The sequence below is a fragment of the Lepidochelys olivacea genome (genome assembly GCF_965140295.1).
Source record: "Lepidochelys olivacea isolate rLepOli2 genome assembly, chromosome: 3".
NCBI classification, from domain to species: Eukaryota; Metazoa; Chordata; order Testudines; family Cheloniidae; genus Lepidochelys; species Lepidochelys olivacea.
The window spans coordinates 40,715,661-40,728,091 of record NC_140413.1 but is presented as its reverse complement, the minus strand read 5'-3'; the positions used below and the strand labels follow the sequence as shown (position 1 = coordinate 40,728,091).

At 40.1% G+C, this 12,431-nt stretch overlaps 1 protein-coding gene across 1 annotated transcript in view; it reads right to left on the bottom strand.

The window, feature by feature from the left end:
- Window positions 1-12,431, bottom strand: part of DLGAP2 (DLG associated protein 2) — a 709,806-nt gene that overhangs the window by 16,473 nt on the left and 680,902 nt on the right. Inside the window, exons 11-12 of the mRNA XM_084623310.1 lie at window positions 3,368-3,453; window positions 1,677-2,092 (exon numbers count right to left, since the gene is read on the bottom strand). Coding sequence (XP_084479436.1) covers window positions 1,677-2,092; window positions 3,368-3,453 — 502 coding nt within the window. The remainder of the gene's footprint in view (window positions 1-1,676; window positions 2,093-3,367; window positions 3,454-12,431) is intronic.

Here is a 12,431-nt window from a genome sequence, read left to right as displayed (position 1 = left end):
AGGTACATGAGAGGGGATATTAAAATCCACTATTATGGAAGAAGTCTAGGGAGTCTTAAAAGCCACTCTAACAAAAGCACAATATTATAAAATTATTATTATTATTATTTAATAGCACCTAAGAGTGTACTAAGAAGTTCACAGTATGAAGATAAACTTCCTCATCTGAATTGCTTACAATCCAATCTCAGACATAACACAATGAAAGGAATGACAAAAGAGAAAAGGAGGGGGTTGAGGTGGAAAGACTGGCCTTGCAGCAGTATGATAATGCAGTTACTCAGCAAAGGCTTTTGCACAGCATGGTGGAGCAAAATAATTAAGGGTAAATAAAAATGAATTAATAACAGAACAGCCTGTCTTTCCTCTGAAAAAGAGGAGTCAAGAAATAGAAATGGGACAGTGGACTGTGCGACTGTCCAGAGATGTGAGGGTAAAACATGAATCTGACATAGAAGAGAGGAAGCAGTCAAACAAGAACATTCAGAGTCAGGCAGGGCTTGAAGAGGAAATATGTGGGCAGCAAAAGTCTAAATGAATTGATCCTGTGCCTGAGGAAGTCTGAACTGAAAAAAAACAACTCAAATTGGCTGCGATAGGAACATTGTCATGCAAACTGAAAACTGGCCAAAAAGCCTGTCGACAAAGGCTAAAATATACATGGCAATGGATAGAGTTGTGGGGAGGCATCTAACAGATTGGTAGGAGCAGTTTTATTTATCAGCATCATTCATGCCAACATGGCTCTGGCTCCAAGAAACCTGGATCACTTTTTAGTTCACTCCATCACTTCTCTCATGGTCTCCACAAGAAGCGAGCAAATAATAATGATTCTCTCTAAAAATGCAACAACAAAATGTAACTGAACCATCTAAAAGGACACATGCCCAAATAACTACAGAATCCTGTTGCTGTAACCATTGTCTTTCCTCACTCTATTTCCTCTCCAATCTTTGTTTCCCCCATCATCGCTCCCGCCCCTTTATGCCAGGAAAAGGGCTGGAGTAGAGTAAAAGGGTTCTAAAAGGCCTGGATCCAGCTGGGAGAAAAGTTTTGCGGTGCGGAACTGAAGAAGACTGTTGGAGGCTGTCTCTCAAGAATCCTCTCACATGCCCTGGCACAGGATTGCCAGAAAGGTTGTGTCAGGGGTGGGGCTCAAGCATGTAGCACTAAAGAGATTCTGGGCAATGCTCCTGCCATACTTAGGCATGGGCAGGTTGCCATAAGATAGAAGCTCCTCAGGACTAAATTACACCGAGGCCTGCTATGACCCCTGGAGCAATTCAGAATCAGGTGAGCACAAGAGTGACTTATTGTGACATTAGCTCCTCCTCTCTCTCTTAGAGGCAGAGCACAGAATCTCACTCATGATGTCAAAAACCATGGCTGATCCTGGAACTGACTGTACAGATGGACCCTCTTTGACTTCAGTGGGGCTCCATTCAGATACAGCAGTTTGCCTGCACAGTCAACTGCGGGATTGGGGGCTTTAACTGTAAGCGCCTCAGAGTGGAAACCTTCTCTCTGTTTGTCTTGTAGAGGGTCTAAGACATTTCCAAGTGGTATAGAAATTGATTAATATATAAAATTAATATATACAATTAATGATAAATATAAACCACAGCTTCACATTCTCTGTCAAATGTATGTAACAAAAGATACTGAGGTGTTCTTACTTTCTTCAGAAAGATCATTTTCTTCTGCTTCTCTCTCCATCTCTTTACACCATCCTTCCATCCTCTTCGTTTCAGTATGTAGCAACTTCATAAACCAAGACCCATCCCGTCGACATGGGGACATCCGACCAGTTTCAACTGTCTCAATGGCTGGCTCCAGCCAGGGTTCTGGTGGTGGAAGATTTGAGGTGTCAACCTGGGTCCTGTAATCTTCTCTGTAACTGAACAGTCCCTGTGTCCGTACTGTTCTTACTGCACCATATTGGGTAGGAGTGCTAGGCTCTGAATGCCTCTGGAATGATGAACCAAACTGAAGTCCCTTGTCCTCCATTGTTATGTGTCCTGGAAAGCCCTCCAGTTCCAGGTCAGCCTGAACAGCTGCTGTTACACTATTTGAACGTTTAAACCGTCCATGTCTTGGGCAAGGAAAAAAAAGAAAGAAAAATACGTACGTTGAGAGGGAATAATGTACTGGCAACACACATCTGATTTTCTTTCTGCATCTAATAGTAAAAAATATTTTTGCTGGCATACAGGATATTTTTCAATTAATCTTTGTCAAAATCTACCCTACAACTGATTTAGTTACTTAACGTAAGAGAGTGAATGACAACACAAAAAATCTATATGTCGTCTATCTGGTGTCATTATTGATCTGAACAAAGATATAAATGAAAATGATTTAAACCACCTTTGGAAGCGAATATTGATCTTTTCTCACATTACATTATATTGCACAACATTAATAAACAGAACTAGAAATCGCACCAAAGACCTGCAGTGCTGCATGTACTGTTGAAATGAAGACTATCAAATAAATATTTACAATTATTTCAAGTACTAAGTGTCTTACTCAAAGACATTCTGAGTTAAGGCTGTCAAGAATTTTGTAATAAATGTAAAAAGTGGTAGGAGGCTGGTGTGGTTTTATGTTTGTTCGCGTTTAAACACTGTATAGAACTATTATGAAATGGTGAGTGTGTCGTGATATACTTACCTTGGATACTGAAATATTAGAATAAATTCATGTTCAATAGTTGTAACAGAGGCTCAAAGGATTGTTCATGAAATATACAGGTCAATTGTTCAAATTTAGCTCATGTCAGTTGTAAGCAAAGGTGATTACTATCCTCAAAGGCTGTTTGATGGCTTCTGTGAAATTAGATAGTAGTCCCAGTCCAAAGCCAGGTGGACAAGTGTCTAAATAAAAACACCTACCACCACCAGAATTAGCACATTTGTCAGCAGTCTCAGGACAATCCTGGACAAGGATTGATTGACCATGGAAACTGACTCCTAGAAGTAGTCCCTTTAGGTCAGGGTTGAGGTAGGCCCCATCCTGCAAATGGACTGTATAGCATAAAGATTCAGCCATGGGGATCCCTTTGCAGGGCTGGCGCGTCAGTGTGCTTGCACCTGTTCTGTGATTCCTCTCATTAAGTAGGAGCACTAAGTTCACCTTACAAACATTAACTTCCTCCCAATCAAAGAAAAAAAACCCTGGAAACTCTGAGTAAATATGAAGGGAGAGCTAAAGCATCTCTTACAACATTAGCAGTTGGCCAACATGCACATATAAGCCTGGCCTTGTGAATTATTTCTAGACAGCATCATCTACGTGTTTGCTAGCAGTTTGTTCACAGAAGTGTTTTGTCTTCTGAAAGGTTACACTTTTATTTTGCATGAGTTACCGTTTGTCATCTTCCACTTGCACGCCAACGGAATGGTATTCCCGTAGGCCTCTGCTCTCGGTATCTGAATCGGTTGCCGTTTCCACCTAATTCAACACAAAAGATACATCTGCAGAAGTGAACATTGACAATCCAACATTATATCTACCTACCTTTATATCAATTAATTATATATTTCTTTAATCACTTCAAAGAAACACCTAGCCCAGTAAAATCATTTAAATAAGCATTCAGTCTGGCATTATTGTTTTGGTGCTGTGTTTTATAAAACTGTGCATAACCACTTCTGCTCTGCTCTGTAATTCCCTTTCTTAAATGTATACAGATACAATTACTCAGTTTAATGCAGGCAGAAAGTAAGATTGGCTCGACTATTCTATTATTAGAACTGGGAACCCATAGTTTAGCCCCTTTATATATTATTAGCATACAACCTCATTATTTCCCAGGATTTACAAAATAAAATAAAGAAAATAGCCCCATAAAAATTGCAAGTCATAAAAAGAAATGTTACAATGAATGGATTCTATTGACAACTGTGCCGACAAATAAAGAAATATTTAAGTGATAAAGAAGATACAGCATAATACCATAGCTCACCTTTCTTAACAACATAATCTTGAGAATACTGTATCAACTAAGTCAAGAATTTTTAAATAGTATTCCCCTCTGCAATACTCTTACAAAATATATTCACAATAGAGTTTTCACCTTTATTGGTACTACACATCAAAAAACCGACTACTACTACTACAATAAAAATTACTGCAGGCTTTACTATAAACACACACACGCACACACACACACACACACACATATGTTGCAGCATGAAAATTATGTGGAATCTAAGGCGAGTCAAAGAAAAAATAATTAAAATAGAACGTTTTTCTCTTTTGGAGGATATTTTGTTTGTTAAACAAAATGAATGGCAGTTACCCATACGTATAGTTAACATTACAAAAATATGTTTCCATAATATATTGGAAATATATATATTCCATTATATATTAGAAATAATTGTTAACTTAAGATACAGTGTTACTTTGAAATGGGACTGTATAAAACTGGCAACCATTTATTCACTAGGTCTCTCTCTGTGCATTCAGAGTCACATCTGCTGACTTAGTAACAAACATATATTTCTAGTAGCTTTTACTCCTGTTAGTTAATCATGTTGAGCCAACACAGCTAAGGTAGAGTAAACTGGTTTCTATTCCTTCTAGTCCAGTGGTTCTCAACTGTGGTCCACCGACTGTTCAGGGAAAGCCCCTGGCGCGCCGGGCTGGTTTGTTTACCTGCTGCGTCCGCAGGTTCGGCTGATTGCGGCTCCCACTGGCCACGGTTTGCCACTCCAGACCAAGGGAGCTGCGAGAAGGGCGGCCAGCACCTCCCTCGGCCTGTGCCACTTTCTGCAGCCCCCATTGGCCTGGAGCGGTGAACCACGGCCACTGGAAGCCGTGACTGGCCGAACCTGCGGACCTGGCGGGTAAACAAACCGGCCCGGCGCGCCAGGGGCTTTCCCTGAACAAGCGGTGGACCACAGTTGAGAGCCCCTGTTCTAGTCCATCATCAACAGAATTATTCACTAAATTACATTTAAGAAGCAATAAATTAAACCTGCATAAATATACTGAAGATAATGATGTTGCACAGATCTCACTAGGAGAATCATCTGAAGACAAAGGTAAGCTCATGGCAATTTAGCCAGATATTTAGCCTCCATGTGGATTGCCCAGTGCCTCAGCAACATCAGAGACGATTTCCCTATGTGTTCAATGTGGGCTAAATCTTTGCACTAATGGAATGATTTGGGAACATCTCCATGGAGAGAGCATTTCAGAGAGTTCCTCTTCCAAAGTGCCCTCCTATGGGCATTTCTGCAGGAGCTCTGGATGACTATAATTTACCTAATATGTAACTGACACAGGAATTTATAGGAATGTATATATAGTTGATCTACACTGAACTTTTATATGACTGAAAACACAGTTATCAGTAAAATTACAGTCCAGGTGTCAAAATGGCTTTGGCACGAGTTCCTTCTAAACAGGAAACTCTGCCAAATTATCCTCCCATCCAGCTTGCCAAAGCTGACACTAAGTAAATGCTCTGATGATTGCTTTCACATTTTAATACCTTTCATTTGCTTGCTGTGCCCTGCAGCAGGAGGAGGATGCCAAATAAGGACTTTTGATGTAATTTGGAGAGCAAATATTGTAACACCTGACAAACAGAAAACAAACCTGCAAAATGGAAGCAAAGGCTGAAACAAGTAAAAGCAGGAAAACATCAGTTTCATCTAACAATGCGGGGGGCGGGGGAGTGGTGAACAATTTCTGCGAAACATAGGCAGTGTAAGGTCACCTTCTGCAAAAAAAGGGAGATAATTCAAATTTGATCAGATTGGCCAGGCTTCATTTAGAGCTGGTCGATAATTTTTCAACTAAATGTTTCTTTCTAAAAAAAAACAAACAAAAAACAGACTTTTTGTGGAAACGTATCCATTTCAACAAAACCTTCAAGGAAGGTTTCTCAGGATGAAATGTCTGGTCAAAAACAGAGACCCACTCCAGAATAGCTAATAGCCCAGTGGTTGGGGCACTCCCCAGGGATGCAGAAACCCAGGTTCAAATCTCTCTCTATTTGATTTGAAGCAGGAACTTGACCATGAATCTCCCACATGCCAGGTAAGGGCCCTAACTACTAGGCTCATGGCCATCCTGAGGTGGGTTTCCCTGTTTTTTGTGAAATATTTTGAAAGGTCTTAGTTTCAACTTGATGCAGAACAAAAAACAAATGTAGAGATCTTGAAATATTTTGCAAAACAGAATTCTTGTCTTCCAGCCAGCCTCAGCTTAATTTACATAAGATCGGGCATAGACACCAATGATCCAATTAGCCCAACATCCTGTCTTCTGACAGTGGCTAGTGCCAGATGCTTCAGAGTGAATTAGAAGAGCAGGGTAATTATCGAGTGATCTATCCCCTATCATCCAGTCTCAGCTTCTGGCAGTCAGAGGATTAGGGACACCCAGAGCATGAGGCTGTGCCCTGATGATCTTGGCTAATAGCTATTGAGGTACCTATCTTCCACAAACTTATCTAGGTCTTTTTTTTAACCCAGTTATACTTTTGGCCTTCATAACATCCCCTGACAAAGAGTTCCACATGTTGACTGTGCACTGTGTGAAGAGGTACTTCCTTATGTTTGTTTTAAACCTGCTACCTATTAATTTCATTGGGTGACCCTGTTTCTTGTGTTATGTAAAGGGGTAAATAACACTTCCTTATTTACTTTCTTCACACCAAAGTCATGATTTTATAGACCTCTATCAGATCCCCCTTTAGTCGTCTCTTTTCTAAGCTTAAGAGTCCCAGTCTTTTTAATCTCTCCTTGCATTTTTGCTGCCCTTCTCTTTACCTTTTCCAATTCTAATATATGTTTTTGAGTTGGGGCAACAAGAACTGCATGCAGCATTCAAGGTGTGGGCATACCAGAGATTTATATAGTAGCATTGTGATAATTTCTGTCTTATTATCTATCCCTTTCCTAACAGTTTCTAACATTGTTAGCCTTTTTAACTGATGTACATTGAGCAGATGTTTTCAGAGAACTATCCACAATGACTCCAAGATCTCTTTCTTGAGTGGTAACAGCAAACTGAGACCCTGTCATTTCGTATGTATAGCTGGAATTATGTTTTCCAAAGTGCATTACTTTGCATTTATCAACACTGAATTTCATCTTACATTTTTTTGCCCAGTCACCCAGTTTTGTGAGATCCCTTTGTAACTCTTTGCAGTCTGCTTTGGACTTCACTATCTTGAGTAACTTTGTATCATCTGCAAACTTTACAACCTTACTGTTTACATAATTTTCCAGTTCATTTATGAATATGTTGAACAACATGGGTCCTAGTACAGATACTTGGAGGAGCCCGTTATTTACCACTTTCCATTGTGAAAACTGACCATTTATTCCTACTCTTTCCCCCCCGTTTTTTAACCTGTTACTAATCAATAATAGGACCTTCCCTTCTTATCCAATGACTGCTTACTTTGCTTAAGAATTTTTGGTGTGGGGCCTTGTCAAAGGCTTTCTGAAAGTCGCAGTATACTATGTCAACTGGATCACCCTTGTCCACCTGTTTGTTGACCCCCCTCAAAGAATTCTAATAGATTGGTGAGGCATGACTTCCCTTTACAGCATATCACGTTCATCTACATGTCTGGTAATCATGTTCTTTACTATAGTTTCAACCAATTTGTCTGGTACTGAAATTATTTGCCTGGTATCAACTCAAGTTCAACTCAGCACAGGGGAAAAGGTAACACGTTTGGTTTTGTCATGTGGCTCCCAAAACTTGGATGAATCTTACCGAAGTAGATTTATTCTCCGTGATCCTTGAATATTTTATTACTCACTAGCATGCATTCCAAATAGTTTAATATTTGAAACCCTGGCCATGCCATCAGCAATATGATATATGGTGAAAGACAGTCATGTAGCCCCAGCTCCACAAAGTGACTTACGTGTTGCAACACTGAGCATCACAACGCCTAACTTTTAGGCACCCAGAAAATCACTGGAACAACACTGGTATCCACAAAGCCTAAGTTAGGTACCTACATTCCCTATATGATGAACAGGGAGAGACAGGTGCCTAAAATGAGATTCACAAAATCCAGCACACTATGTGGGGTGCCACCTAAAGTAAGAAATGGGAGATGCAGAGGAGAGGATGGTGTGCTAAACCACCTTTAAACATCCACCCTTCTTATGTAGTTAGAATCATAGAAATGTAGGGCTGGAAGGGACCTTGAGAGTTATCTAGTCCATCCCCCTGTGCTGAGGCAGGACCATGTATATCTAGAGCATCCCTGACAGGTGCTCTCCTCCAATGTGCTTGCAACCAAGGTCGGTATCATCCAAAATTTTATAAGCATATGTGGACTTTCAGAAAGCCTTTGACAAGGTCCATCACAACAGTCTCTTAAACAAAGTAAGCAGTCATGGGATAAGAGGGAAGGTCCTCTCATGGATCAGTAACTCGTTAAAAGGCAGGAAACAAAGGGCAGAAGTAAATGGTCAGTTTTCAGAGTGGAGAGAGGTAAATAGTGGTGTCCCCCAGTGACCTGTGATCTGTACTGGGACCAGTGCTGTTCAACATATTCATAAATGATTTTGAAAAAAGGGTAAACAATGGGATGGCAAAGTTTGCAGACAATACACCATTACTCAAGAGAGTTAAGTTGAAAGCAGACTGAGAAGAGTTACAAAGGAATTTCACAAAACTGAATAAACGCAGAGCATAAATTAGAGTATAGCTTGATTTGTTTTGCAGCCACTCAACAAACTGAAAAAAAGATACATTAATTGACTAAACTATTTTTTGCAAATTATTTGCTCAGCTCTTTTAGCTATTTATGTTTAGCCAATAAATGGCACCGCTTATTTCAGCATTATTTGTCTGCTCTGAACATTGACTCTGTGAAAATCGCATAATGGAGTTTCAGATTTACTGTCTGTCAATGAATTCCAAACCAAATATGCTCAGTTTTGAAGAAAACAGACCTCAACCTACTATCTGAAAGTAAAGCCGGGCTCTTCCCTTTTCCCTTATCACCACCAGCAATAAAAATTTTTGCAGGCCACATTATGCCTCTCATGACCCCATGCAACCTCATTGCCCGCAGTGGCTTTGCCCTGCTATAACTGCTTGGCTCTGTGTGCAATTATAATTTAATAAACATTTCTGTTGATGGAAAAGAGTTCAGCTCACTCTCCCTTACCCCTATTGGCTTTTCAGAGCTAACAAGAGTAAGAAAACCTTACTTTTGACACAATAACAAGCAAATCTGACTCTAAACACACAAGGATTAGCACTTACACACACTAATCTGATGTATGAGAAAGTTTCATTTGTACATAGTCACTTTTCAAAGTAGAATAATAGCTTAAAGTAAAACTGCAGTGAGAACTTCCACTGCTTTAATTAACTGAAGGAATATTTACAACTAACAGATGCATATGTTTCAATTTTCAAAACACTTTTTAGAAATGCACATCAGGGATTCTCTCTCTCTGTATCTGTGAATGATTTCTGTGTTTTGTAGAGGGGGAGCATTTTACTGCTATAATACTTCTCAGCAGGAAGTCCAGGTTGCTGAATATGGTGGGTGACAAAATAAGTGCTAATTATCAGATAAATGCATGAAGCAGGTTGGAAACTTTCATGGTTCTTTTAAGTGAGTTCTATTGGATAAAAGAAATAATTCAGAAAATTTAGAAAACAGGATTCATATTAAACTAAAGTTAGATTACCAACAACAAATTCTAATACATAACAGAACGGTGACTATTTTCAACATCCTTTATGCATTCAGAGGCTAAATGGCAATTCTTCCGTAACAAACTAAATGAGCAGACAGTCTGCATGACAACATCCTGGATCTTTAGTAATATGAACTTTTCATTATGTTACATGACAATTAAGAAAATCAATAGGATAATTTGTGAAAGAAGATTACATTATTACAAGCTTTTTTTAAAAAAAAGTCGTTTTGTTTCAACTACAACCACTTCTGCTAAGCTTTTTAGCAAGGGAAGAAATAGCTTTTGGATGAGGCAAATCCATTAATTGGTTACATCCATTATTTTATGTGCACATATGGGCAAAGAACAATGTTAGGGGTCAAATTATGGCTGCTTCACAATGGATGTGCTGGTGGGGGATAGGGCGCACAGGGAGATCCTTCCCTGTGCTCTGCCCTCATTGCTCCCATATTTAGTATCATCATTTGATAGCCAGTGCTCTTCAAGTACCTAGTGAGTGTGTATGTGTGATGAGGGTGAGGGGGAGTGAGGGTGAAGGTGGGAATGCTAGTGTGGCCAACGCTGGTTTCCTGCTCAGAGAAGGTGTGTGTAGGGGTGGTATAAGGAGTGATTATGATTCAGAGATTTTTAGGGCCAGAAGGCACAGCATAGCTCATATAATTCACCAAGTGATTCCTGCATCAAGCCCATAACTTCTGGTTGGGCTACAGCATATTCTTTAGAAAGCCATCCAGTCATATCTTAAAGATGTCAAGTGAGAGAGGATAAGTTGTGTCAATGGTTATTACCTGCACTGGGTGTGTCTACACTTCAGTTAAGAACCCCTGGCTGGCCTCTGTCAGCTGACTCGATGCAAACATTTGAGCTCGGATATGGGATCCTGTGGGGAGAGGGACCAGCCCGAGCCCGGGCCCAACCTTCTATGCTGCAATTAAACAGCCCTTAGCTCAAGCCCCATGATCCCAATTTGGCTGACACGGGCCAGCCGCAGGTGTTTGATTACAGTATACACATACCCACTATTAAAAATGTGCACTTTATTTCTCGTCTGGATTGAGTTTCCAACCACTGGCTCTTGTTATGCCTCTGTCTGCTAGACTGAAGAGCCCTCTGCTATCAGAAACCTTCTCTCCATGTAGGAACTTACAGACCATGATTAAGTCACCATTAAAGCTCTACTTGAATAAACTACGTCGACTAAACTTCATAAGTCTTTTGTTATAAGGCAGATTTTCCAGACCTCCACTAATTCGTGTAGATCTTTTCTGAACCCTTTCCAATTTGTTTACATCTTTTTAAAAGTGTGGACATTAGTATTCCAGTAGTGGTCTCCTAATGAATATACAGAGGCAGTAATGCCTCCCTACTTCTAGTAAATATCCCCCCGCTTATACAGCCAAGGTTTGTATTTGCTGTCTTAGGATGCGTCTACACACAAAAGTTGTGCTGCTTTAAGTATAGCTGTATAGTTAAAGCAGTACAACCCCCTAGCGTGCATGCAGTTATACTGGTAAAGGTGCTTTATACAGGCATAACTGCATGTTAGGGCTCGAGCCAGTATTGCTGTTTCAGGGAAAAAAAGAAAAGAACAAAATAATCACACTTGATAGTGCAACATCGTGTTTAGACCAGTCTTTAGCATCAGACTAATGCAGCTCATGCTCAGCTGGTCGTTCACCACAGCCCTAACTCCTTTTTTGAGTCACTTCTTTCCAAAGTACAGTTCCCCAGCTTCTGCGCGTGACCAACATTCTTAGCTCCTGGAGTATGACCTTGGATTTAGCTGTAGTAAACTGCATGTTGTTCAAGCTTATCATGCAATACAGATAGCTCTGTAGAAGTGACCTGGCCTTATCGTTATTTGCCACTCCACCAATTTTTGTCTCATCCACAAACTTGAATAGCAACAATTTTATGTTTCCTCCCAGATCATGGATAACAATATTGAACAGCACTTGACCAAGAACAGATCTTGATGTGCCTCCAACAGAAACACCCTCACTGGATGATGATTCTCCATCTACAATTACTTTTTGAATTTGCTCACCTCCATGGTGACAAGGCTGCATTTAGAGGACTGTTTGCTATACCTGTTTAAAAAGTAAAGCAAGGGCATAGGTACAAACATTACCACTTGGGAGGTGCCATGAATGCAACTCTTGCTCTTAAGGTAGTGCTGCAGAAATCTGCATTTTAGAGTTGCCCAAGAAAGGTTGATACCACAGTAGGGTCTTCTAATTAAATGCCTGTATCGTGACTGTGACTCAGGAAAGTGGCACTTGATAGGTTCTTGTCTCACAGAATGCTACTATGAGAGAAAGGAGAAAAATAAAACAAGAAATTTCTAATAATCTCTAATGTTTTCCATTCAATATATACAAAAATAGTGGAATCCACTTCGCCTTTCATCCAAGGCACGTATTCAGTTACATCGTGTCATAATGTAAAAAACTCATGGAGTACAGCTGAGACTAATTGTACCACTGCAGCCCATGAAGCTTCATATTACAGCAATCATACAGTGGATTGGCATAACATCATAGAAATGTAGGGCTGGAAATGACCTCAAGAGGTCATCTAGGTCATTTCCCTGTGATGAAGCAGGATTAAGTATACACAGACCATCCCTGACAGGTGCTGTCCTCCAACGTGCTTGTAACCTTCCCATCTTGGGGCAATCTGAAAATTTTAAAAGCATACTATCCACTCCATTATCCAAGTCATTAA